This window comes from Mesoplodon bidens, assembly GCF_964165515.1.
Source record: "Mesoplodon bidens genome assembly, contig: HAP1_SCAFFOLD_412, whole genome shotgun sequence".
NCBI lineage: Eukaryota > Metazoa > Chordata > Mammalia > Artiodactyla > Ziphiidae > Mesoplodon > Mesoplodon bidens.
In genome coordinates this window covers 329,048-353,047 of record NW_027672600.1, presented here as the reverse complement: position 1 = coordinate 353,047, position 24,000 = coordinate 329,048, and the positions used below count along the sequence as shown (strand labels likewise).

Below are 24,000 nucleotides of genomic sequence, written 5' to 3'. Positions count from 1 at the left end.
ATAAATCTATGTGATCTCACATGTTCTTTAAGGCCTACGTTTTCTTACTGATTTTCTGTCTGGATGATCTGTATGGTTGATGTAAGTGGAGTATTAGAATCTGCTACTATTATTGTATTAATGTCTATTTCTCCCATTTGGACTGTTAATATTTGCTTATATACTTAGATAGTTCTGTGCTGGGTGCATAAATGTTTACATATGTTATATCCTCTTACTGGATTGACCCCTTTATCATTATGTAATCTCCTTCTTTGTCTCTTAGTACAGTCTTTGTTCATAAACTCTATTTTGCCTGATATATATATATATATATATATATATATATATACATACATATATATATACATACATATATATATATATACACACAATCATTTTGATTTGTAAATGGGTCTTTTGTTATAAAGGCAAGATTAATCAGTCCCCACTGTTCAACAATTATTTATTATATGTGCAGGGCTCTACTCTCGGCAGTAGGCTTACTACAGTAGGAGAAAAATATTCTAGAAAATTATGAAGTAGAAGAAGGCAGAAGGAAGAAGAAATATATACTTCCAACCCATATCAACCCATGACAGTTGATATTTTGTTTTATTTGATTTTTATCTTTTATTCTCTAGATACTAGAATTGCATTTATTTTTTGCCTGGAAGAGGGCCTAGGATGAGGGAATCAGATTTATTCCAAGGAAATCCAGTAGATTTCTATGAGCTCTGCCTTTGAACCCATCTGTGGGATTCCCATCCACCTGTCTATTTACCTACCTGTCCACCCACTCATCCTCCCATCCGTCCATCTTATCTCTTTATCCACACATTTGTTCCATCACACATGCAACTTCTAGTGTGGATCACTCGCACTGTTCAGGATTCTAGAGGTACAGTGTGAAATAAAACAAAAACAGTTACCTTGGAACTTGTGACATAGGTGTGCTTTTAGAACTGATAGTCATTGATCTGTTTTGGCGGAATATATAGCTGAATTTCTTGTTAGGAAAATATACTTGGCATCTTTGAAATCCACCAGTGGACTGTTTTTGTACCTACAGGATTCTACTTCAGGAAAAAAGAAACTGTCTCCTGATGCAGCTGGAAGAAGCCATCTGCCTAATGTCCTATCTCCAGTCCGAGTTACAAAGGTAGGTAACATGATTATCATGTTATAACATAGTGGCCGTGAACTTCACGATTCATTTAGCCTGGCTTTCTCTCCCAGAACTTAGAACCTGCAGTGGTTGTAAGTACAGGACAGGAAAGTGAAGACAGGATATTTTTAAGATGAGCTGCTTATATGTGACCCAAGGAATATGAGGAGAACCAAGTGTGACTTCAGAATAATGAATCTTAAGTCAGATTTATCGAAGGATTTTGTAACTCACAGCATCAGGAGTGTATATGTCCATCTACATAGATGCACACGTACACTTTTAATTATTTCTCTTTAAGATACTCATTTTAATTAGGCATGAATATCTTTAAAATCCGAGTTGGATGCTCAGTAAGAGCTCCAGTTCTCAAGCACTTACCGTATCGCGAAGTGTAGTGTTAAGGGCTTTCTGTGTATTATTTTCTCAGTTCTCCCCCTCACAGCGCCTTGAGGCAGGAACCGCTCTCATCCCAGCGCCGGGTGAGAAGGTGGGAGGCTCGGAAAGGGCAAAGCCCTTGACCAAATCAGCTGCATACAGCTAGTCTTGAGTGTGAGCTGGAACTTGAGCTCGAGCAAGAGCCCTTGACGTTAACTACTGCTCTCGACTGACATTCAAAGAAACAAAGGAAATATTTACGAAGGGGCGGGGGTGGGGGTGGGTGTCTTAAAACGCTCAGAGGTGTTGAAGAGGCGCCGGGGTGAACGGGCCCGAGGCAGAGGTTTGCTCCTCGTGGAGCTCGGCTCGCGGTGGGGACGGGCGGGCTCCAGGCTGCTCTTGTCGTTTCAGCCTGTCCGCCAGCACCCTGACCGTCTCCTCGGGGAGCAGCCGCGGCTCCCTGGCCTCCAGCCGGGGCTCCCTGAGCTCCGTCAGCTTCACCGACATCTACGGCCTCCCGCAGTACGCGAGAAGCCCGACGCCGAGGGCGGCCCGCTCCTGCGCTTCGACCTCGTCCCCTTCGACTCCCTGGGCCGGGACGTCCCCTTGGCGGACGCCCCGGGCCCCGCAGACCTCCACAAACAGAGGCGCTCCCTGGACACGCCACAGTCCCTGGCGTCCCTGTCCTCGCGCTCCTCGCTGTCCTCGCTGTACCCACCCAGCTCGCCCTTGGACACGCCCTTCCTCCCGGCCTCGCGAGACTCGCCCCTGGCCCAGCTCGGGGACGCCTTCGAGGTGGCGGGCCTGGGCCCCCCTGGACAGGCTGCGTGCTCAGGCCTCCGCCGTGGGGGACGAGGACCCGCCGGGCGCGGCGTCCCTGCCGCCGCACGGGTGCCCCAGGAACGGGGAAGGACCTCGCGAGCGAGGACCCCAAGCCGCTACCGCTCCCATGGCTGCAAGTACGTACTGATGGGTCCGGTGGGTGCCCCGGGGCCGGGGAGGAAAGGTCTCGAGCTCAGCTGGCTCTGCTGTGGCCTAGTGAGCCCTCAGCTTAGGACCCTCCAGGGCAAGAGGAGGCCCGCACGCACGCACGCACGCTCGCCCGCCCGCCCGCTCCCTTGCTCGTTCCGCGTGCTTTTGCCCTGGGTCCTTGAAATGTCATGGAAAGTAGTCTTTCCCAGCCATTTGGCTTGTTTTCAGAATATACTTAATTGTCGAAAATGAGACAGTTCCTCCGCATTCGGAGGCTGCTAAAGAAGTACTTGGGCCTTAACGAACTCTCCAGGGCGTGTGCCCACATGCAACGTTCTGTGTGTTCCCGCCTCAGACCAGCACTGGCACTGCTGTCTGGCTGTGGCCCGGCAGAAATCTCTACTAACGTTGGCCCTGTGACTTCATCTCTTCATCCTTTGTTCCTGGAATTTTCAAAGACTTAATTCTGTCAAACAGGAAATGACAGTATTTTGGATGATTTCAGAAGTTGTCGCAGTAAGCATTAGTCATTTCTACCAAATTACTTTCTCTGGTGCTCTTCAAATCCTTGCCTACTCAACTCTAACTGCATATCCTTGGGCACACCCTTAGACCTGGTTGACTCTCGGCTTCATTGCTCTTCAACAAATACACCATTTTGTTACCCATGGGTTATAGACACAGTCCTAGTTTCTCTCAGCATTTACATATCTATTGACCAGCTATGTTCTGAATCAGTCCCTTGGCTAATTGGCACCTCCGTTGTTTTCCTATCTTTTTTGTTTGCAAATGCTGCTCATACATTATTTCAACATCCCAATATAAATTATTTCCATAGTTCATATGCATATGTAAGCTGTATTTACTTTGTTCTTTTTTATACACATATTCTCTTGTTCATCTTCACTTATTGTCTAACTTTACTCTTTCCTTTTCCCTTTGCAAACTTTCCTTAAAACGTTTCCATTTTCACTTATTGTCTAGCCTTTACTCTTCTTTTCCCTGTGCAAACTTTTCTTTTCCCTATGCAAACAGTCCGAAATATAGAAGTATCAGTCCAGTTATACACAAAGTCAGCAAAAGATTTAAGGACCCCTTTCGGTCCACGGGAGAGACTGGGTGGGAAGGAGAAGAGCTGACTTAATTTCTTTATTTTTCATCCACCACTTGGTGGTGGATGTTATAGCGCTTCAAGCTTCTTAGACTGGGAGGTCTTTGCTGTCGGTACGGTCAGATACTGCCACCTGGTGGTGCGTTCACATATGAGTAGAATTGGGCCCTTACAAACTAGAGGTACTTGACTCAGTGAATGGGTCCTGATAGGTGCTTGCGCAGGGCTGGGTGAGCAGCTTCAGGCATGGACGCAGGGTGACTCCTTGCCTCCCTTGATGCTTGTGGGAATGCCTGAGCTTAGAGTCATCGCAGCTTCATAAAATTGGCAAGGATCGCAGTACTCATTACAATAACCCCACCCCTCATTTATGACGCCCGAGGTCATGTAGTTCCCTCCACTCTCCAGTCTAAGAACAGTACAGTCTAAGTTTGACTCAAGCAAGCTTTAGTGAGAAAAATTTTAGTAACATAAAATTCAGAGTTGCCCATTGTGTTTTAAATCAGTCTGAGGGGACAGAGGTGGGGCAGGGGAGTGGGGAAATAAACTGTCATCGTTAACTGTTTTTACATGTTTACTACAGTTTTATGGTCCCCACACTTTAAAAGTCAAATGTGGCACGATTCTGAAATCTGTTTCTGTTTTCATTTCGCACTGGTGTTTGCTAATATAAGTCCATAAATATTTTGACTTTGTTCATCTGTTTATTGATGTTTTTATTACATTCATACCCTGTTTAACATTGTTGGCTTAAATTCTACAGTTTTTTCACTTTGTGCTTTTTTTTTTTTTTTAAATCTCTTTTCTCATGTGGCTCGACAGAAACGTTCACTGTAAGTGACCTTGGACTTCCGCTTCGCCTTGCTGGTCAGGCTGTGCCACATGCTTGTGCAGTGAATCAATGTATTTAGGATGGTCGGGGTGTGGTCAGGAAGGGCATAGCTCATGGCTGTGCTTTAATGTAGCTCAACAGTTGCTCTTATTATTGTTGTCGTTTGAATGGTATTCATCCTGGCTCTGAAAGTTGTGTAAGAACTTTTCTAAGAGCTTGACGTATTTTTTCCTTCTTGCGTTTTTTCCCCAGACTTTAGCGCTTTCATTATTTTAATAGGCCAGCTGGCAGCTTTGCCCACGATGTGATTTTCCTTATACTTTCCTCCCTTTTGTCAGGCAGCGTTGCTGTCCTTAGGTCTCAGTGTCTGTTTGTCTGTGTTTCATGATGGAAAGATCAGAGGTTTATAAAATGAATGTGTGGAAGCTTGTTTATTCCTTACCTCACTGGCGTTGCTCCCCACTTTCCGTCTCGTTGCCTAGAAGCCCAAGTGCAGACGGTTGCGGTGTGTACTGTGGGGTGTGCCTTGTGCTTTCTTCCTCAGCCAGGGCAAACGCTGAACGTACCTCCTTCTGTCAACTCCTGCATCCAGTTGCTCCGTGAATGTGCTAAGCCCAGGATCACTGAGGATTGATTCCCCCATTTCCTTTCTCTCTTCATCCACTTTCACTGCAATGAGAGAGAAATTTTGTCAGTTACACCATTGGGTTGCCTGGAAGTTAACTGGATCATTGTGCAGTGTTACTTCCTTAAAGGCACGTAAGGCCGAGTGTCAGGGCTGGGAATGGAAGTAGTGAGCCGATGTGTTTGCTGGCGTTCCATGCAGCAAACTGAGCGGTTCTATCTGCAGTTTAGAGCTGGAGGGAGGCTCTGGGTCCTTCCGTGGGGCCGGGGTGACGAGCAGAGCTGGACCTGGGAGTCGTCATCTACGATCTGAGAGTCGGTGCCTCCGGCCACCCTAGGAAGAAGCCAGCTTCTGCCGCTGACTGAGCCGGAGCCAGTGGCCCCAACGCTGGGCGCTGCAGACCTTTGAAAGGTCGGCTTTTGTCTGCAGTTAACATTGTGAGACCAAAGGCCACAGCCCTGTCTCTTTTTGTTGTTGTTGTTGTTGTTGTTACGCGGGCCTCTCACTGTTGTGGCCTCTCCCCTTGCGGAGCACAGGCTCCGGACGCACAGGCTCAGCGGCCATGGCTCACGGGCCCAGCCGCTCCGCGGCATGTGGGATCTTCCCAGACTGGGGCACGAACTTGTGTCCCCTGCATCGGCAGGCGGACTCTCAACCACTGCGCCACCAGGGAAGCCCGCCCTGTCTGTTTTGTACCCCGATGAATATATCTGGGTTTAATTGTTGCTGTGAATAATAATTTGGCTGAAAAGAGAGATGGTTGGGGACTTCCCTGGTGGCGCAGTGGTTAAGGATCCGCCTTCCAATGCAGGGGACACGGGTTCGAGTCCTGGTCCAGGAAGATGCCACGTGCCACGGAGCAACTAAGCCCGTGTGCCACAACTACTGAGCCTGCACTCTAGAGCCCGCGAGCCACAACTACTGAGCCCAGAGCTGCAACTACTGAAGCCTGCACGCTCTAGGGCCTGTGTGCCACAACTACTGAGCCCATGCGCTGTAACTGTTGAAGCCCGCATGCCTAGAGCCCATGCTCCGCAACAAGAGAAGCCGCCGCCCTGAGAAGCCCGTGCACTGGAATGAAGAGTAACCCCCGCTCGCCACAACTAGAGAAGGCCCAGTGCAGCAACGAAGACCCAACGCAGGCAAAAGAAAAAAAAAAAAAGAAAAGAGATGGTTATTGGTGTCAGGGGTGCACAGATGTCTAGATTTTTAGTTTCTAGAGCTTAGATGGCCAGAGAACAGAGAGAGACAAGAGGGACCTGCATTATTAACAAGAGGCATCATGATGCTTGAGTGAGGCTCACTTCGGGGCTTTACGGTTTAAGCCTGTGTTCTGACCGTGTGTGCCTCTCTCAGAAGTGTTGAGGTTCCTGTGTCCGTCATCACATTTTGCAGTGGGAGACGGCATGCCTGTTTCTGTTGCTTTTGTTAAAAGAAACTTGTTGCTGTGAGGGAAGGAATAGAAAGAGTTGATGAAATGGTAAAAGGGAAAGTGTCAGTGGTTGTCTTTGGCTCTTGGTTAAAACCGATATGAGACAAAAATTAGCTGCCCAGTGAAGGTCCTTTCTAATCCCAGGAGACAGTTCTGGAAGCCAGTCTGGCCCCAGGGCTGCTGAGGAGGACGCTGGGGTTAGAGCGGCAGAGGGGTCACGGAGACGTTGGCAAAGGCCGAGTCTGGGTGCATCTGTGTCCTCTGACTTGAAAGTCCCTCCATTTTGTTGGAGGTTATTTGATGATTTTTAAAAACTCTGTTTTCTGATTATAAAGCAGTGTAGCCTGTGTTCCTTGTATAAAGTATGGAGAATACCAAGCAGCGTCAAGGAGGAAACACCCCCCTCCTGCTTCTCGGAGAGCGCGCTGCCATCCGCGTGCAGGCGAAATCTCTCTCCAGGTCTTCCCGTGTGACACTCTCTCAAAGGGCCACGCCAAGGGCCTTCCCGCCACCTTCTGACCTGTGCGCTCATTAAGGAGGTGAAGGGAGATTGATGATCATTTAAAGGGCTTTTAAAGAAGTAGCCAGAAGCCTGTTTGTTCCATTTTCCAATATAAGAAAAGACTGGAGCAGAGTGCATGTAAACACACATCTGCACACGTGCTGGCCTGTCTCTGCCACTTCGTGCCTTTGTCTCTGCTCTGCCCTGGGCTCCCGCACTGTTGCCTCCTGAGCCCGGCCGTGTCTCTCGTCTGCAGCAACGACCCCCCGAGAAGACAGCGCCCAGAGGCTGGAGCGGAGAGTGCGCTGCGTGTCCACCTGCCTGTCCGATTACTTGCTGGCCAGCGACAGCGGCGTGTTTGAACCTCCCACCGAAAGGTTAGAAGCTGACCTTCTGGCCTCCCTGGGCTGACTTCCCAGAAGGCACCCCTGCTGAGACCTGTCTGGCTTGACACCCTGTGTGTCTCCGGGGTGCAGCTCTTCTGGCTTCTCTCCATGTGGGAGGGGCCCTGAGCATCCCCACGGACCCCCTCTGGTCCCAGGTGGCGTCTGGGGACTGGCCTGGCTTCGGGCATCTAGGATGACTGCTTTCTCTCCGGCCCCGGGGGTTGGAAGGCGTGAGCCCAGTAGAGCCGGAAAAGGAGAACCAGTGTGCGAGGGAGACCTGCTTTTCTAGAAAGGACGTTCACTAGAAATGGATGTTCCCCCCGTCCCCTTTCCTGAGCTGGAGGAGTCACTTTGCAAGGACAAAACCCCTTGTGGGCTTTATTTTGTTTGAGACCTTTGATGTCATGTTTTCAGCTCAGATACCTGTATATGTTTCATTTATTGCCAACTTTTTTTTTTTTTTTTGGCTGCGCCGCTCAGCTTGCGGGATCTTAGTTCCCTGACCGGGGATCGCACCCGCGCCCCCTGCAGTGGAAGCACGGAGTTTTAACCACTGGACCACCAGGGAAGTCCCCCCTGCAAAGCTTTTAAGAGTGTATGTTTTTGAACTTTGTCGTGAATATCACGTGGTTTTGAGAGGTATTTTCTCAAAAAGGCCACTTTGTCAGCAGGTACCCTGGGAGGTGACGTCATGGATCCTGGGGACCTGCCGTGCCCTGTCACTTAAAGCATTTATTTATGTCGCAACTTAATAAAGCCCTTCTCAGTAAGAAGCACCCCTAGTGTGAGAGAGCTTCTGCCGAGCCCGAGGTAACCAGGCCCCCTCGGAGTAACACGGTGCCTTTCCGACTGTGTTCAGGAGTGAGGATGCTGACGAGCCTGTGCGTGGAGACGCTTGTGGTAACGAGGGGCCCCAGATCGATGTTGGATTTTTGTGAGTACAGAAGACTCCTTCCCTGTTGCTCATAAAGACGATGGGTAGATTGGGGCCCGCCTGGCGACTCACACCTCCACACACAGGCCAGGAGGGATGGAGGGACCCGCGTGATCTGGGTGCTGCTCCCTGGCCTGGGTACCCCCAGGCCCATCTCAGCGGTCTCAGGTGAAGGGACAGCGGTGGCGGGAAGGAGAGATGGGCAAGAGCGGCTCCACTGCTGTCCTCCAACACTGAGTCACGGCTGGGGACGCTCACCCCGTGGGCACAGTCAGGCCCTCAGGAAAGTTCCCGCCGGAGGTGGGGTAGCCAGGTGCTGTGCAACACTAAGCGTTTTGGTTTCTAGCTACAGTGTCTAGAAAGGCAGTAACCAGCAGTGTTCAGATGAACAAGGCAGGATGTTCACATCCCAGCAGCTTTCTTTTGCTCACTCTTGTCATCCTAGCGTTTCTCGGCACTCGTGACATTCGGGCTGGGTCATTCTGGGTTGGGGGCTGTCCTGAGCCCCATGGAGTGTTGAGCAGCAGCCTTGGCCTCCACCCACTACATGCAGTAGCCCCCCTCCACTCAGTGTGACAGTAAGGAAAGCCTCTAGACTTTGCACAGGTCCCCTGGGGTGGGGTGAGGACCGCTGCAGTAGTTCAAGCAGGATTTCTGCACCGTGGGGCATTTGCAGTCTGTGAATGTGCCTTTTAGTTTCTAGGCACGACAGTGCCAGCGAGTGTCTCCTCGCGAACGTGCTCCAACTGAAGAACTTTGCCGGGCTGGTGGTGAAGGAAGACTGCAAAATGTAAGGTCCCGTGCCGGTGGGGGCCGTGTCCTCCCCCCGGGCCGTCCTCCACACGGCACCACTGGCTGACCTGCTGCACGTGGCAGTTTGGGGAGGGAAAAGACTGTCGTGGAACCTGAATTTAGAATAAAACGCCAGGGAATGTCTGTCTGAAATCTAAAGGATTGTAAGTTTTAAGAAGAGGCTGGTTTATTATTTGAGGCAGGTGGAGTTATTGGAGCCAGGCTGGTTATGTGCCGTGGCCATGCTGACAAAATGCTGGGTGCCCATCATCGGCAGCGTTGGGGCTGAAAACGTCCATCCTGGTCACAAGGCTGGTGGCGACACAGCCACACTCAGCTCTTGCGATCTGATGAGTTGCCTGAAGAGGCCTCAGGCTGGGCTCAGGCATCCTTGTCCGAGCAGGGAGAAGGAAATCTGTATTGTCCCCAGTGGGGAGATGGGTGCCCGATGGGGATGTGAGGTCCCACTCACCCTGGCGGGTGAACCCACCTGTGATGGGTGTTCAGGCCCGACGGTGCCCTCCCTTTCCGTGAGTCGTCTTTGTAAACTGGTCTCCCGAAGGCCTTGGAAGCAGCCTGGTTTTCAGCGTCTGAGGGTTCGCCCTGATGCTGTACTTCACTCCACCGATGCTGGAGCTTCTCCTGGGTGCTGGCTTCCACGCTGGGGGTGGATAGGGCTGGGAGCCCAGCACGGCGGGTGCCTGGGTGGGCAAGCGCTCTGAGAGGCAAGGCGGGCAGAGCTTGGAGAGGGAGCCAAGGGGCTGTGCAGAGATCAGTGCAGATGTTTTGCCACAAAGATGGTGAAAGCAGAAAGTCTGTTTGACTCCCCCTGAAGTTATAATTGCTGATTTTTATGTTTTCTTTTTGCTAATTTTTTTCTTTTCTTTTCCTTTTTTTTTTTTTCTCTCCAAAGGTAGGTCCGTTCTTTGGACTTTGTTTTGGTTGAGAAAAGGACTTTTTCCAAAGGACTTTGCAGTTTTACCTATTCACATCCAAAGGGTAACATACAGGGGTGTTCGTGTATGTGGTCCATGCTTTTTTCTCCCTGTCTCGATTCCAGACACGTCTGCATCTGTTTGCCTTCGCTTGACCCCGACACACCAAACACATTCTGCTCTAAGGCTCTGGAATTGAAAGCCCCCTTGGCGTTTAATGAAGTTTTCAGAATCCCTGTGCATTCAAACATGGTGATGTTGAAGTCCCTTCAGTTATACATGTGCTCAGTGAATCCTCAGTTGCAGGGAGAACTGTTGGTATGGTACCCTCCTCCTCTCTTTCCTACCTTCCACCCCTCTCTCCCCCTCTCTTTTGTCAGTCTCTGCCTCAGTCTTTCTGTCCTCCTGTCTTCTCCCTCAATCCTGCTTTTCTTCCTGTCTCTCTTCCTCAGTTTCTGTCTGTTTTTCTGTTTGGTTACAGTTTGTTTCAGAGTAACATACAGATTAAAATCAGCAAGGGAGGAAACATATAGGCCAGAGTCTGGGTGAGATCCAATCCTGAAGTGTCCATTTCCTTCACTGTGAGTTACCTTTTGTTCTCTGTCCTTCTTCCCTTCCTAGCAGTTTCTATTAAAGTTGAATAAGCAACATGAGAGCCATCCTCCCTAGGATCCTCCAACACCACTTTAACACTACTTTCATTTTACCTTAGTCCTGTTAGTAAGAATGAAATACTTTCCTTTCTTTCTGCTTAAGATTAAAGGGTAACCTTGATGCCCATTGGTTGTTAAGGTGCAGTCATTCAGGGCCTGTTATGCCTTTTTTTTTTTTTTTTTTTAAACACCGCACAGGGCATTGGTCAGATTAACTTGGCTGATTACGATGGTTCGAGCGAGATGCAGCTGCGCTGGTACTCGGTGCAGGTGTTCACCGGCCCCGAGCCCCCCCCCCGGCGGGACGACGAGTGGCTGGGACCCAGCGACTCCTGGGACCCTGTGCCCGCCACCTCTCGGGAGTCAGTAGGTGGCCTGGCTTTAAGAGGGGCTTTTCCTGGGGCCATTGTTTCTAAGAAACGCGTGTAGACTTAGTCTTAAATAGAACACAGTGGCGACGAAGAAACAGGGTTTCAAGGGAAGTAATAAAAATGGACTATAGTGATGGATGTGGCCATTCATGGTAATATTCTTTAATGCAACATGTTCATGATGATGAGTGATGCGTTGGTTGCTTAAAATTTGAGTCCTCAGAGCCACATGGAAAGGCCAAGTTACTGTCTTGCTGCCAGCCCCGGGGGTGAGCTGCTTCCCGCTGGAGAGCAGCCGGGGACGGCCACCAGCCCGGCAGCAGGGATGCTCCCCATGGGCCGTGCAGGCGCCCGCTTTCCGCTTCTTAGCAGCGTCCCTTTGGTCCTGTAGGACGCGGTGACGGTGCTGTTGGCGAGAACCACGACCCAGCTGCAGGCGGTGGAGAGAGAGCTGGCCGAGGAGCGGGTGAAGCTGGAGTACACGGAGGAGGAGGTCGTGGAGATGGAGCGCAGGGCGGAGCAGGCCGAGGCTGTGTCCGAGAGGTGAGCGTGGCCAGCAGCCCCTCGGGCGAGAGGCCGCCGGGGTGTTTGTCAGACGCCACGCTGCGTGGAATGTGTGCGGCGGCTCTTCGGTACCTTTGCCCAGAAGTCGGGATCCTCACGGGGGATCGTATGCCAGTCTGCACGAGGGCAGTACACTGACCCCAGCTCTACGCGTAGGCTTTTCACCTTTCCTTCTGTTCCCCGAATTTCTCTTAAAGGGGGGGACTGTTGAGGGACTCCCTCGGCCCAGATTGAATACAATAGGGCCCTTTAAGTTTTGTTTTTTTCTTTATTAACTGCTTTATTGGGATATAATCTCCCTACCATACAGTTCACCCATTAAGTGGACAACTAAACGGGGTGGATTTTTACTCCTTCATGTGCCATCTTCAGGGCCGCGTGTGGCTCAGGGTATTTTGTGGTCCCTAACGTTTTGGACGCTTGTCAGTTTTCTCCGTTTCTGACATTAAGAGCAGTGAAGCATCCATTTGGCCCTTCTGTTCACCAGACCCTAGTTGTGCCCATCACCGTATCTCCAGTGAGGAGATCTTTGTTCCGAAACTATTTAGCACATAACAAATGCGGACATGCAGTCCCTCCCTTGGCATTTTCTAAAGTGGATTAAAGTGCATTACATCAGGAATAATTACTTTGGATTAGGCTGCCAATAATTGTGATTGTTCTACTTTATAACACTTTTATTTACAGTCATTGACCCAAATCAGAGTAAGCAGCCATGGGATACACTTTTGGTATTTCCCCCTCCCCCAACGTTTAAATTATGCCCTAATCACTTTTTTTTATTTTTTATTTTTTTATAAATTTATTTACTCGTTGTGGTGTGCGGGCTTCTCATTGCGGTGGCTTCTCTTGTTGCGGAGCACAGGCTCCAGATGCGCAGGCTCAGTAGTTGTGGCTCACGGGCCTAGTTGCTCTGCGGCATGTGGGACCTTCCCGGACCAGGGCTCGAACCCGTATCCCCTGCATCGGCAGGCAGATTCTCAACCACTGCGCCACCAGGGAAGCCCTGCCCTAATCACTTTTGTTAATACTTCACATTTCCATTCTTTGTGTGTATACATGTGGGATGTGCACCCAGCTTCTTTTTCCTTCTGAATCATTTGAAAACTAATCCAAGATCATGACACATTCCTCCTAAACAATTCAGTAGAAATCTAAGAGCAAGCACATTTTCTTACTTAACAGTAGAGTTATACTCAGAAAATATAACAATGACATGGAGTATAAAGTCCACGTACAAAATTCCTCCATTGTTCCGTTGTGCTTTGTTGACTGAAAAAAAAAAAAAAACACACTCTAAAAGCTGAGAATTCTGTTTTATTTGGCAGACTTTCTGAGGACTATAGCCTGGGAGACACCCTCTCAGGTACCTCTGAGAGACTGCTCCAAAGAGGTAAGGGAGGAGCCAGGATATATAGGGGTTTTGCAACAAAAACCATGTAGTTGGAACATTGAGAGATTATAGTTAATCAAAGGAAACCAGGCACCTCAAGTTAAGGAATTTATAACACCACTTTTCTCATCATAGAGACTTCAGAATTCAGTAGGCTAATAGCATGGTTGCTATCATTTAAGGTCTTTTGACTGAATTCTGTTAAGCCTTCGATGTGGGAAACTATATCTTCCAGACCTACTGAAGGCACAAAAATAGCTGCTAAGTAATCATACCCTTGAGATACAGATCTCTTGGCCCATTGGGCTCATACTGATGGCAAATTTGCTGGACTTATGTCTAAATTTTTACGTAAGTGGCCTTGAGCCCAAGGGAATCCTAAAGTACACCTTCCTAGCCATCCTGGTGGAAGCCAGGGCCGTATATTGGACCCACAAAGCCATTGAGTTCCATTACGTGCGATGCACTGTATTCTCGTCGCCTGACCCAGTCTGTTCCATACCTATCACTATCTTTAAGGGAAATGATATATTGCCATTTTTCATAATGTACTAGTGTCGTCAGGCTGATGATTTTTAGTGTGATTTAACTGTTCCCAACGTAAGGAGGTCTTTAAACTTAGATGACCATTTTCAGCCGTAAAAATCCATCCCGTAGCTGAGGGAGGGTCCCTCCTAATAATTAAAAAGTTACACCTTTTGATTGAAATTCAGTTCATTGTTCTGACTGAGCTTGACTGACCTCAATGGAAAACTCATATTTATGGCTAGTGTCAGAATAAGTATGCTTGATGGGCCAAGTGAGGGGGTCCCATCTAGTAATATCAGGAGTGGCCTGACAGAACTATAATTTCTTTCTTCTAAAATAAATTTCCTGAGGGCCATCCAATTAGACCCTTGGAGTGGAGAAACCCAGCAAGATAACCCAGAAGTACTGGATGCAGGTGATTGACCATAGTCCCAACATTTGGAGTGATTTCTCAAATTTGCACAGAATTGTGCCCATTATAGGAAAACATTTGGTTTGTGTGCAGAAGGCCAAGAAACCAAGAAGAAAATGTTGTAAATAACCGTATGGGTCAGGTCCAGCCTGTTGGGATAGCTGTCTATTTCTGATGTCACCTTCTCATCCTGGTGTTGGTGTTTCTTTCCTATTGGAGCATCACTTTAAGGTGAGTTTGAGGTCATCAGCCCTGTCTATAGACCAGTCTGGTGCAGGAGCCCTTTTTAGGTGGGAAACATGAATCCTAGAGTCAGTTCCCTTCAGTTTTGCTGCACATGAGTTAGTTAAAAGCACCTGATAAGGGACCTTGCATCTAGGGTGGAGGTAGTCTTTTAAATACTGCCTTTTCCAATGTACGTAATCTCCTGGTTGTAAGTCATGGGGCATCTGATCTTCGCTTGAGGATAGATTACTATGATATGCTTCAGAAACAAGCTTAGAATATCCTTTGAAAAATGCAGTTAAACCTATGCCATGATGTAATATGTCTCCTTTTAATAATATAAGTTAATATAGTCCATCATTCAATCTCATTGTTCTCCCTGTGATCATCTCAAAGAGAGAGAAGTGATGTTTGCCAAGAGGGGTGGATATGAGGTTGAGAACCAATGGAAGGGCCTTAGGCCAGGTGAGGAATAAGCATCCATAATTTTAGCCAGTTGTTTTTTAATTGTTCCATTTGTTCTTTCTACTAACCAGAAGACTAGGGATTATAAACACAATTAAGTGCTGCGTAGTTGGAAAAATCTTGCAAATTTTCTTAATAATTTGTCCAGTAAAATGAGTTCCTTTATCACTATGTATTTCTGAGGGGATTGTTCAAAGAGGTATCACCCTTTCTAAAATTGATTTCTCTACTTACTGCACTGTGGCCTTTCTGCACGGGAATGCCTTAACCCAATGTGAAAACATTCAAATTATAACAAGAATGTATTGATAACCTTCTGAGCGAGACATTTGTATAAAATCAACATACCAAATTTCAAAAAGACCTGCAGGTAATGGGAAATTTCTTTGAGAACTGTGTAAATGCTTCCCTGGGTTATATTTTGGACAGTTGCACATCTTGAGTAAACCTTCTGGGCTATTGTAAAATAGGCTTCGAAAAATATTGTTTACCTCGTAATACCACCTTATCTGGGTTCCAGTGAGTTAACTCATAAATATATTGTGAAATAGGATATTGAGCTCCAAACAGAAAGATAGGCTTTCCCTTTGGACCTGTCCACAGCTCTTTGTTAGTTGACTCTTCCTCCATTCTGTGTTTAGGTGTCTTTTTCCTTTTTCTGAAAGCTTTAACCATTTTCAGAAAACACCATTCCCTGAAACTTCAGCAGTATATCAGGAAGGTTACTGGGTGGCTGAAAGGGAAAGACAGTGGTTGGTTGGTTGGTGTCGTTTTTCAGAGCTGCTGTCTTGGGAGCATGATCGACTAGAGAGCTTCCTTTTGCTTCTGCAGTGTCAGCCTTTGAATGGCCCCATGCCTTAGTAACAGCAAGTGCACATGGCAACAGAAATGCCTCTAGTAATTCTGCTACTTGTTTCCCAGTTTTGGTAGGCTGTCCTGAGGATGTTAAAAATCCCACCTCTTTTTTTCCAAAAGCATACCAAAATCATGTGCCACCCCAAAAGTATAGTGGCTGTCTGTGTAAATGTTAGCAGATTTTCCTTTTGCCAAATGACAGGCAGGCTCTTGTTCGTGCTGTTAGTTCAGCCTGTTGGGCAGAAAAGACATTAGAAAGGGCCCATTTTCAAGGATACACAGTGGAGAAATGACAGCGTTACTAGCCTGGTACATTCCATGAGGTCCTCTTAAATATGAACCATGAGTGCATAGTATAAAGTCAGGATTATCCTTTGGGCTTTCTTGACGGTCAATCCTAGAAGATAAAAAACTGTCAGTTAAAACAATGCAATCATACTTTTCATTATTGCCATTTGATACTTAAGATAAAATACTGTCAGTTAAAACAATGCAATCATACTTTTCATTACTGCTCTTTGATTCTTCTGGGAGCAAGGTCACTGGACTAAGTTCATTACACCTGTGGAGAATTATGTTTGGTGAGAGGAATACAGTCTCATGATTACAATCTCAAGTTAAATGGCTCGCTGAATAAGGTTGTGTGTGAAGAGAGTTTAGTAGAGTTTTCATGGAGTGGGGAACAAAGACGGTGAGAGGGTGACTCATGACTGTCTCCTATGTTGTCTGACAAACAACAGCTATTGCTGTGACAGCTCGGAGGCAAGGGGAAGGCCCTTAGCTACTGGATCTAGCTGCTGGCAGTAATATCCTATTGGTCATTAGTGACTGCCTTACAGTTGAGTTAATATTCCTAGTGTGTCACCCTTGTTTTTATGCACAAAGAGAAAAAAGGGAAAATCATAGTCTGGATGCCCCAAGGCTGGGGCCTTTGCCAGGAAGCCCTTTAGAGAAACTAAAGGCTTCGCAATGGTCTGTTCCCCAACCAAGAGGTTCAGGTTCGTATTGTGTAGGCAAATTATTTATGGTCGAGACACTAAAGAAAAATTTGGAATCCAGCTCCGTTGGTAGCCTGCAAGGCCTAGAAGTCCCCTTACTTGCCTTCTTGTTTTAGGAGCAGGGAAAGCCAAATTGCTTCTAGAGCAATTGAAACCCCTTCTTTAGATACCAAACATCCTAAGTATTTTCCATTAGCCTCACAAAATTGTAATTACTCTTTGGGTGCTTTATGTCCCTTTGAGGCTAAGTTCTGAAAGAAGTACAGGGTGTCTTGCTGATTATCTATCAAGGGTTTGAACACAACAGCAAATAATCCACATATTGTATGAAAATTGACTTATGAGGAAAAGCTGGATCATGTTAAGTCCACTTTTTAAAAACATTATTATTATTTTTAACATCTTTTTTGGAGTATAATTGCTTTACATTGGTGTGTTAGTTTCTGCTGTATAACAAAGTGAGTCAGCTGTACATATACATATATCCCCATATCTCCTCCCTCTTACGTCTCCCTCCCACCCTCCCTATCCCACCCCTCTAGGTGGTCACAAAGCACTGAGCTGATCTCCCTGTGCTATGCGACTGCTTCCCATAGCTATCTGTTTTACATTTGGTAGTGTATGTATGTCCATACCACTCTCTCACTTCGTCCCAGCTTACCCTTCGCCCTCCCTGTGTCCTCAAGTCCATTCTCTACATCTGCATCTTTATTCCTGTCCTGCCCCTAGATTCTTCAGAACGAGTTTTTTTTTAATTCCATATATATATGTTAGCATATGGTATTTGTTTTTCTCTTTCTGACTTACTTCACTCTGCATGACAGATTCTAGGTTCATCCACCTCACTACAAATAACTCAAGTTTCGTATATTTTTATGGCTGAGTAATATTCCATTGTATATATGTGCCGCATCTTCTTTATACATTCATCTGTTGATGGACACTTAGGTTGCTTCCATGTCCTGGCTATTGTAAATAGAGCTGCAGTGAACATTATGGTACATGACTCTTTTTGAATTATGGTTTTCTCGGGGTATATGCCCAGTAGCGGGATGGCTGGGTTGTATGCTAGTTCTATTTTTAGTTTTTTAATGAATCTCCATACTGTTCTCCATATTGGGTGTATCAATTTACATTCCCACCAACAGTGCAAGAGAGTTCCCTTTTCTCCACACCCTCTCCAGCATTTATTGTTTGTAGACTTTTTGATGATGGCCATTCTGACCAGTGTGAGGTGATACCTCATTGTAGTTTTGATTTGCATTTCTCTAATGACTAGTGACATTGAGCATCCTTTCATGTGTTTGTTGGCAATCCATATATCTTCTTTGGAGAAATGTCTGTTTAGGTCTTCTACCCATTTTTTGGATTGGGCTGTTTGTTTTTTTGATATGGAGCTGCTTGTAAATTTTGGAGATTAATCCTTTGTCAGTTGCTTCATTTGCAAATATTTTCTCCCATTCTGAGGGTTGTCTTTTGGTCTTGTTTATGGTTTCCTTTGCTGTGCAAAAGCTTTTAAGTTTCATTAGGTCCCATTTGTTTGTTGTTTTTATTTCCAGTTCTCTAGGAGGTGGGTCAAAAAGGATCTTGCTGTGATTTATGTTATAGAGAGTTCTGCCTATGTTTTCCTCTAAGAGTTTGTCAGTGTCTGGTCTTACATTTAGGTCTTTAATCCATTTTGAGTTTATTTTTGTGTATGGTGTTAGGGAGTGTTCTAATTTCATTCTTTTACATGTAGCTGTCCAGTTTTCCCAACACCACTTAGTGAAGAGGCTGTCTTTTCTCCATTGTATATTCTTGCCTCTTTTAACAAAAATAAGGTGACTATATGTGTGTGGGTTTATCTTTGGGCTATCTTGTTCCATTGATCTGTATTTGTGTTTTTGTGCCAGAACCATACTGTCTTGATTACTGTAGCTTTGTAGTATAGTCTGAAGTCAGGGAGCCTGATGATTCCTCCAGCTCCGTTTTTCTTTCTCAAGATTGCTTTGGCTATTCGGTGTCTTTGGTTGTTCCATACAAACTGTGCAATTTTTTATGCTTGTTCTGTGAAAAATGCCCTTGGTAGTTTGACAGGGATTGCATTGAATCTGTAGCTTGCTTTAGGTAGTAGAGTCATTTTCGCAGTGTTGGTTCTTTCAATCCAAGAACATGGTATATCTCTCCATCTGTTTGTATCATCTTTAATTTCTTTCATCAGTGTCTTACAGTTTTCTGCATACACGTCTTTCATCTCCTTAGGTAGGTTTATTCCAAGGTATTTTATTCTTTCTGTTGCAGTGGTACATGGGAGTGTTTCCTTAAATTCTGTTTCAGATTTTGCATCATTAGTGTATAAGACTGCAAGAGATTTCTGTGCATTAATTGTGTATTGTACTACTTTACCATATTCACTGATTAGCTCCAGTAGTTTTCTTGTAACATCTGTAGGATTCTCTATGTATAGTATCATGTCATCTGCAAACAGTGACAGCTTAATGTCTTCTTTTCCTATTTGGATTCCATTTATTTATTTTTCTTCTCTGATTGCTGTGGCTAAAACTTCCAAAGTATGATGAATAATAATCGTGAGAGTGGACAACCTTGTCTTGTTCCTGATCTTACAGGAAATGGTTTCATTTTTTCACCATTGAGAACGATGTTGGCTGTGGGTTTGTCATATATGGTCTTTATTATGTTGAGGTAAGTTCCTCTATGCCTACTTCTGGAGTGTTTTTATCATAAATCGGTGTTTAATTTTGTGAAAAGCTTTTTCTGTATCTGTTGAGATGATCATATGGCTTTTCTCCTTCAATTTGTTAATATGGCTTATCACATTGATTGATTTGCGTATGTTGGGATAAACCCCAGTTGATCATGGTGTATGCTCCCTTTAATGGGCTGTTGGATGATCTTTGCTAGTATTTTTTTTTTTTTTTCTTGCAATATTCATTCATTTACATTTTAGCCAGCAACAATTACGCAAACACTAACAATTTATATCAGGGGTCATACAGCATATAATACTTAAAAAGTTAGATAAATCTTACATTTAATAATTTCACAATTAAAATGGCTTTTTTATTCCCCCAAGTAGTAAACCATACACCAAAAGAAAAAAAAAAAGACCTTATCTTCAATTGTGAAGGTGATAAATATTTTTGAAAAGATTTACCACAAGAATCTGTTTTGTCCGCATCAAAAACAATGTACCTGAACTTTAAACAAAATTCACATTTTATTTAGGTTGAAATAAACTATACAAAATTGATTTTCTTCACCAAAAATAAGAGCAATATTTTCTATATTATTCCTAGATAAACCACAAAACACTTATTTTTGTAGGTTTTCTAGGTTTTGCTTGTAAATCAAGATGAGGCAGTAGATAGAGTCATGGAAAAAGACAGAAGAAAACAGACAAATCAGTTGTCAGTATCCATGGTCTCTGATCCTGTCTTGACCATGAAACAGAAGTGTTCAACATATACCTGTCAAAAAGCTTATGAAGATGTAGGCTCAATAAAGGAATGTAAACAGCAACAATCAGATGTGGAACAACAATGGCAGGCTCTTCCATTCAAACTTTAACTTGTTCCTTCAACTTCATTTGATAAAGGCAAAATCTACACTGAAATCCTTGTTTGGTGAGCTCACACGTTTCTCTTACAGTCTGATCATTTTAACGGTCCCTTACAGATTTTTAACAGCATACTTAAATTCCTACTATTCAAAGGTCAGTCATGAGCTTCATTGTAATGTTTTATATAATGTATTCCTTCCTCCCATACCTCCTCAAAATTTATTTCTTCCAAGAACTGATAACTAAGTACCTGACAATTGGATCCACAGTGACAAATGTTATATCTAAAATGACTTAATACAATTTCAAAGTGCCATTAGCAGAGATCACACAGAGTGTAACATGGTACTTTCAATGCTATCTTCTGGAAGAACAGTTAGGTCTCCAAAGCATGGGACTTCAAACGGGCCATTTAAACAGGCAGATTATCAATGACTAATGTACTCAATGGGAGGCCTACAGGTCAAGATATTCAGTGATTAAGTGGCCTACGTACACCTTACAACTTTTCTGTAAGATATTTTCAAATTTCCTACAGATTTTTTCAAATATCAAATATAAGAGAAAGCCTATTTTAAAAGTCTCTTAGGTATTTTCAATGGTTTCTGAATTATCTGTAGGAAGCTCTGACTTACTTGTATAGAGTTTGATATATGTATCCACCATTAAATCCAAATCGTGTTTTATATCAAAATTTATGTTAAGCAAAGCCAAGTTACTTGACCTTTGGTCTGTCAAAGTGTTCCTCAGGTATGCTTTGAGACGCTTTCGTCCATTTTCATAGCGTTCATTCTCAACCTTCATCACAGGAAGAATACACAGGACCTTCAGCAATGCATAAACATTAGGAAAAAACTTGATGTCTGGCAGATGAAGGGCTTCATAAATAGTGGATGGAAGTTCTATATCTTTCCCTCTGTGTTTCCACTTGATTCTCCAACAATGCAGCTCAGCAGAGAGTGTGTCAGGATTAGGTAAATCACTTCTGTACATGTCAGCATGATGCTCCTCTGATGTATTGAATTTAAGCTGTCCCATGACAGAGGGTACCAGAGATAAGCATTTAAGAGCTTTGAGGTGTTGTTCTGAGAATATATCTTTCAGTTCCTGAATAATGTGTTCCACTGTTGGAACACTTAGAGTTTCTTTATAGTAACTCTCAGAGGTTAGCTGAGATTCCAGGTTACTGTGCTGAGCTCTGCGAAATTTCCCTGGGAGTTTCATCTGAATATCAAGTTTGGCTGCCAAATTTGTGGCTTCCTCAAACCAAAATTCATGATAAACTTCGATATTTTCCATCACTTCATTTAGTGAATGCAGCACTGCAGTCAAGCTACTGGCTGCAAAGAAGACATCAGAAGTTTGCCCCTGAAGATTTTTCCCAAAGGCTCTTGTAAAAGATAGAACATTTTTAAGAACAACAATGGTAACGATGAAATCAAAATCTGTTACTGCACTACAGAGTACAAATGCTCGGCCAGCTATACAGTTATTCCATCTAACATTTGTGTCACTATTTATACCATCTAAACATAAAACAAGTGCTTGTAGGAGGTCCACTAAGATTTCAAAAGCATCATGCCTGCCTGTCCACTGAGAATGGCAAATTTCCTTCAGTTCTTTGCCCCTTTCTTCATTGTTCTGAAATAGGACAGAAATTACATTGTCAAGTTCTAAAAGCAGTTGTGGTGATCGATGGAAAAAAGAACAAACTTCCTCAATTGTTCCTAACGTGACAGATACCCCCATAACAGGCACTGATTTTGCCAACCACATATTTAAGGCACAGGAAGAGCAGAGTGTGTAGATAGCTTGGGGATATTTCTCTAAAAGTCTAGAAGCAACAACTTTCATTTTGGAAGAAAATCCACTGGACACAATGTAAGCCTGGCCACGACAGTACTCCATGTTTAATCCCCACTTCTCAGTTATCGTAGTGTGAAATTTCACAGCCAAAATTTCTGCATCAGCTTCATAAGGCAGGAAGCCCACAAATTCCTCTCTCAGGTTGTGAGCTTCGTCAACAAACCTCACCAACACAGGCAGGTGCTCTTCCCCTGCTATGTCCACCACATCGTCAGTGACGATGGAAAAGAAGTGAGAGTCTCTCACTTCCCTGAGGGTTTCTTCCCGAATGCAGCTCTCACAGATCTCTAGCATCTGTTTCTGCTGTGTTTTTGAACAGAACAATGTGTTAACTGCTGTTGTCTCAAAGCGCTTTCTCAGAACCTCTTCACCAGAATTGATCCGGCACTCCAGCAGTGCTTGAAAGTTATCAGGAGTAAAGAGACCTTCTGGGATTTCATCAGCTTCATGTCCATCCAGAGGTATGTTCTGTTTTCCCATAAGAATCAAAATTTCAAATAAAGATTTTAAGTATTCTTTGTTTTCCTTCTCTTCAAGGGTTAAAGGTAAAATGTCTTCATCCTGCTCTTCACCCCCTTCTTCTGCACTGGGGTTCTGAGCATTGCTGTTGTTTATTTCCTTATGTTTTGGGTCCTGTTCAGAAGTTTCATCAATTTTTTTCTGTTTCAGTGTCCTGATTTCATCTTCACTCAATTCTTTTATTCGTTTTCTGTGTCTACTGTGTGGATTATTCAAATGGCTGGTAAGATCAAATATTGTTGGTATTGCATTATCTCGAAGAACTGTCCTATAAGGGCTAGTTCTACAGATCATAGAAGTCTCAAAGTGTTTGGCACACAATCGATAATGTTTATTTAGTTGATCAGGTGTTTTATCTTCTAAGTCTGCTCTCCTACAATTCTCCACCCACTTCTGGCATCTGGCTGGATCCCGCGGGAACCTGAAAAAGGCCAGGTCCGACTGCGTGCTCTTCCGCGTGCAGTTGGGGGCCGCGCAGAAGTTCGGCATCGTCGTCTGCCCGCCGGCCGGCCCAGCCCTCCCCTCCCCGCCTCCTCAGGGCAGCCCGCCCGCCCGTCGGGGCCGGGGAGGGGAGCCAGGCCGGCCGGCCGGCTCGTTTGGGCCGGCGCGCCCTTTGCTAGTATTTTGTGGAGGATTTTTTCATATGTTCATCAGTGATATTGGCCTGTAGTTTTCTTTCTTTGTGACATCTTTGTCTGGTTTTGGTATCAGGATGATGGTAACCTGGTAGAATGAGTTTGGGAGTGTTTGTCCCTCTGCTGTATTTTGGAAGAGTTTGAGAAGGATAGGTGTTAGTTCTTCTCTAAATGGTAGAACTCGCCTGTTAAGCCATCTGGTCCTGTGAAGCCACCTGAAGCCATCTGTTCTGTGCTTTTGTTTGTTGGAAGATTTTTTTTTTTTTTTTTTTCCGGTATGTGGGCCTCTCATTGTTGTGGTCTCTCCCGTTGCGGAGCACAGGCTCCGGACGCGCAGGCTCAGCAGCCATGGCTCACGGGCCCAGCCGCTCCGCGGCACGTGGGATCCTCCCGGACCGGGGCACGAACCCGTGTCCCCTGCATCGGCAGGCGGACTCTCAACCACTGCGCCACCAGGGAAGCCCTGTTGGAAGATTTTTAATCACACTTTCAATTTCAGTGCTTGTGAGTGGTCTGTTTATATTTTCTGTTTCTTCCTGGTTCAGTCTCAGAAGGTTGTGCTTTTCTAAGAATTTGTCCATTTCTTCCTGTTTGTCCATTTTATTGGCATATAGTTGCTTGTAGTGATTTCTCATGATCCTTTGAATTTCTGCAGTGTCAGTTGTTACTTCTCCTTTTTCATTTCTAATTCTATTGATTGGAGTCTTCTGCCTTTTATTCTTGATGAGTCTGGCTAATGGTTTATCAATTTTGTGCATCTTCTCAAAGAACCAGCTTTTAGTTTTTTTGATCTTTGCTATTGTTTCTCATTCATTTCTTTTTCATTTATTTCTGATCTGATCTTTATGATTTCCTCCCTCCTGCTAACTTTGGGGTTTTTTTGTTCTTCTCTCTCTAATTGCTTTAGGTGT

The 24,000-nt window shown here is 45.1% G+C and overlaps 1 protein-coding gene across 1 annotated transcript in view; it reads left to right on the top strand.

Moving 5' to 3' along the window:
- Positions 1-24,000, top strand: part of LOC308609934 (protein WWC3-like) — a gene marked incomplete at both ends in the record, with an annotated part of 51,280 nt that overhangs the window by 4,925 nt on the left and 22,355 nt on the right. Inside the window, 14 exon segments of the mRNA XM_081259209.1 lie at positions 1,052-1,141; positions 1,937-2,051; positions 2,054-2,335; positions 2,337-2,484; positions 7,256-7,376; positions 8,245-8,319; positions 9,023-9,109; positions 10,172-10,364; positions 10,898-11,065; positions 11,462-11,613; positions 21,998-22,166; positions 22,296-22,396; positions 22,605-22,677; positions 22,819-23,073. Coding sequence (XP_081115335.1) covers positions 1,052-1,141; positions 1,937-2,051; positions 2,054-2,335; positions 2,337-2,484; positions 7,256-7,376; positions 8,245-8,319; positions 9,023-9,109; positions 10,172-10,364; positions 10,898-11,065; positions 11,462-11,613; positions 21,998-22,166; positions 22,296-22,396; positions 22,605-22,677; positions 22,819-23,073 — 2,029 coding nt within the window.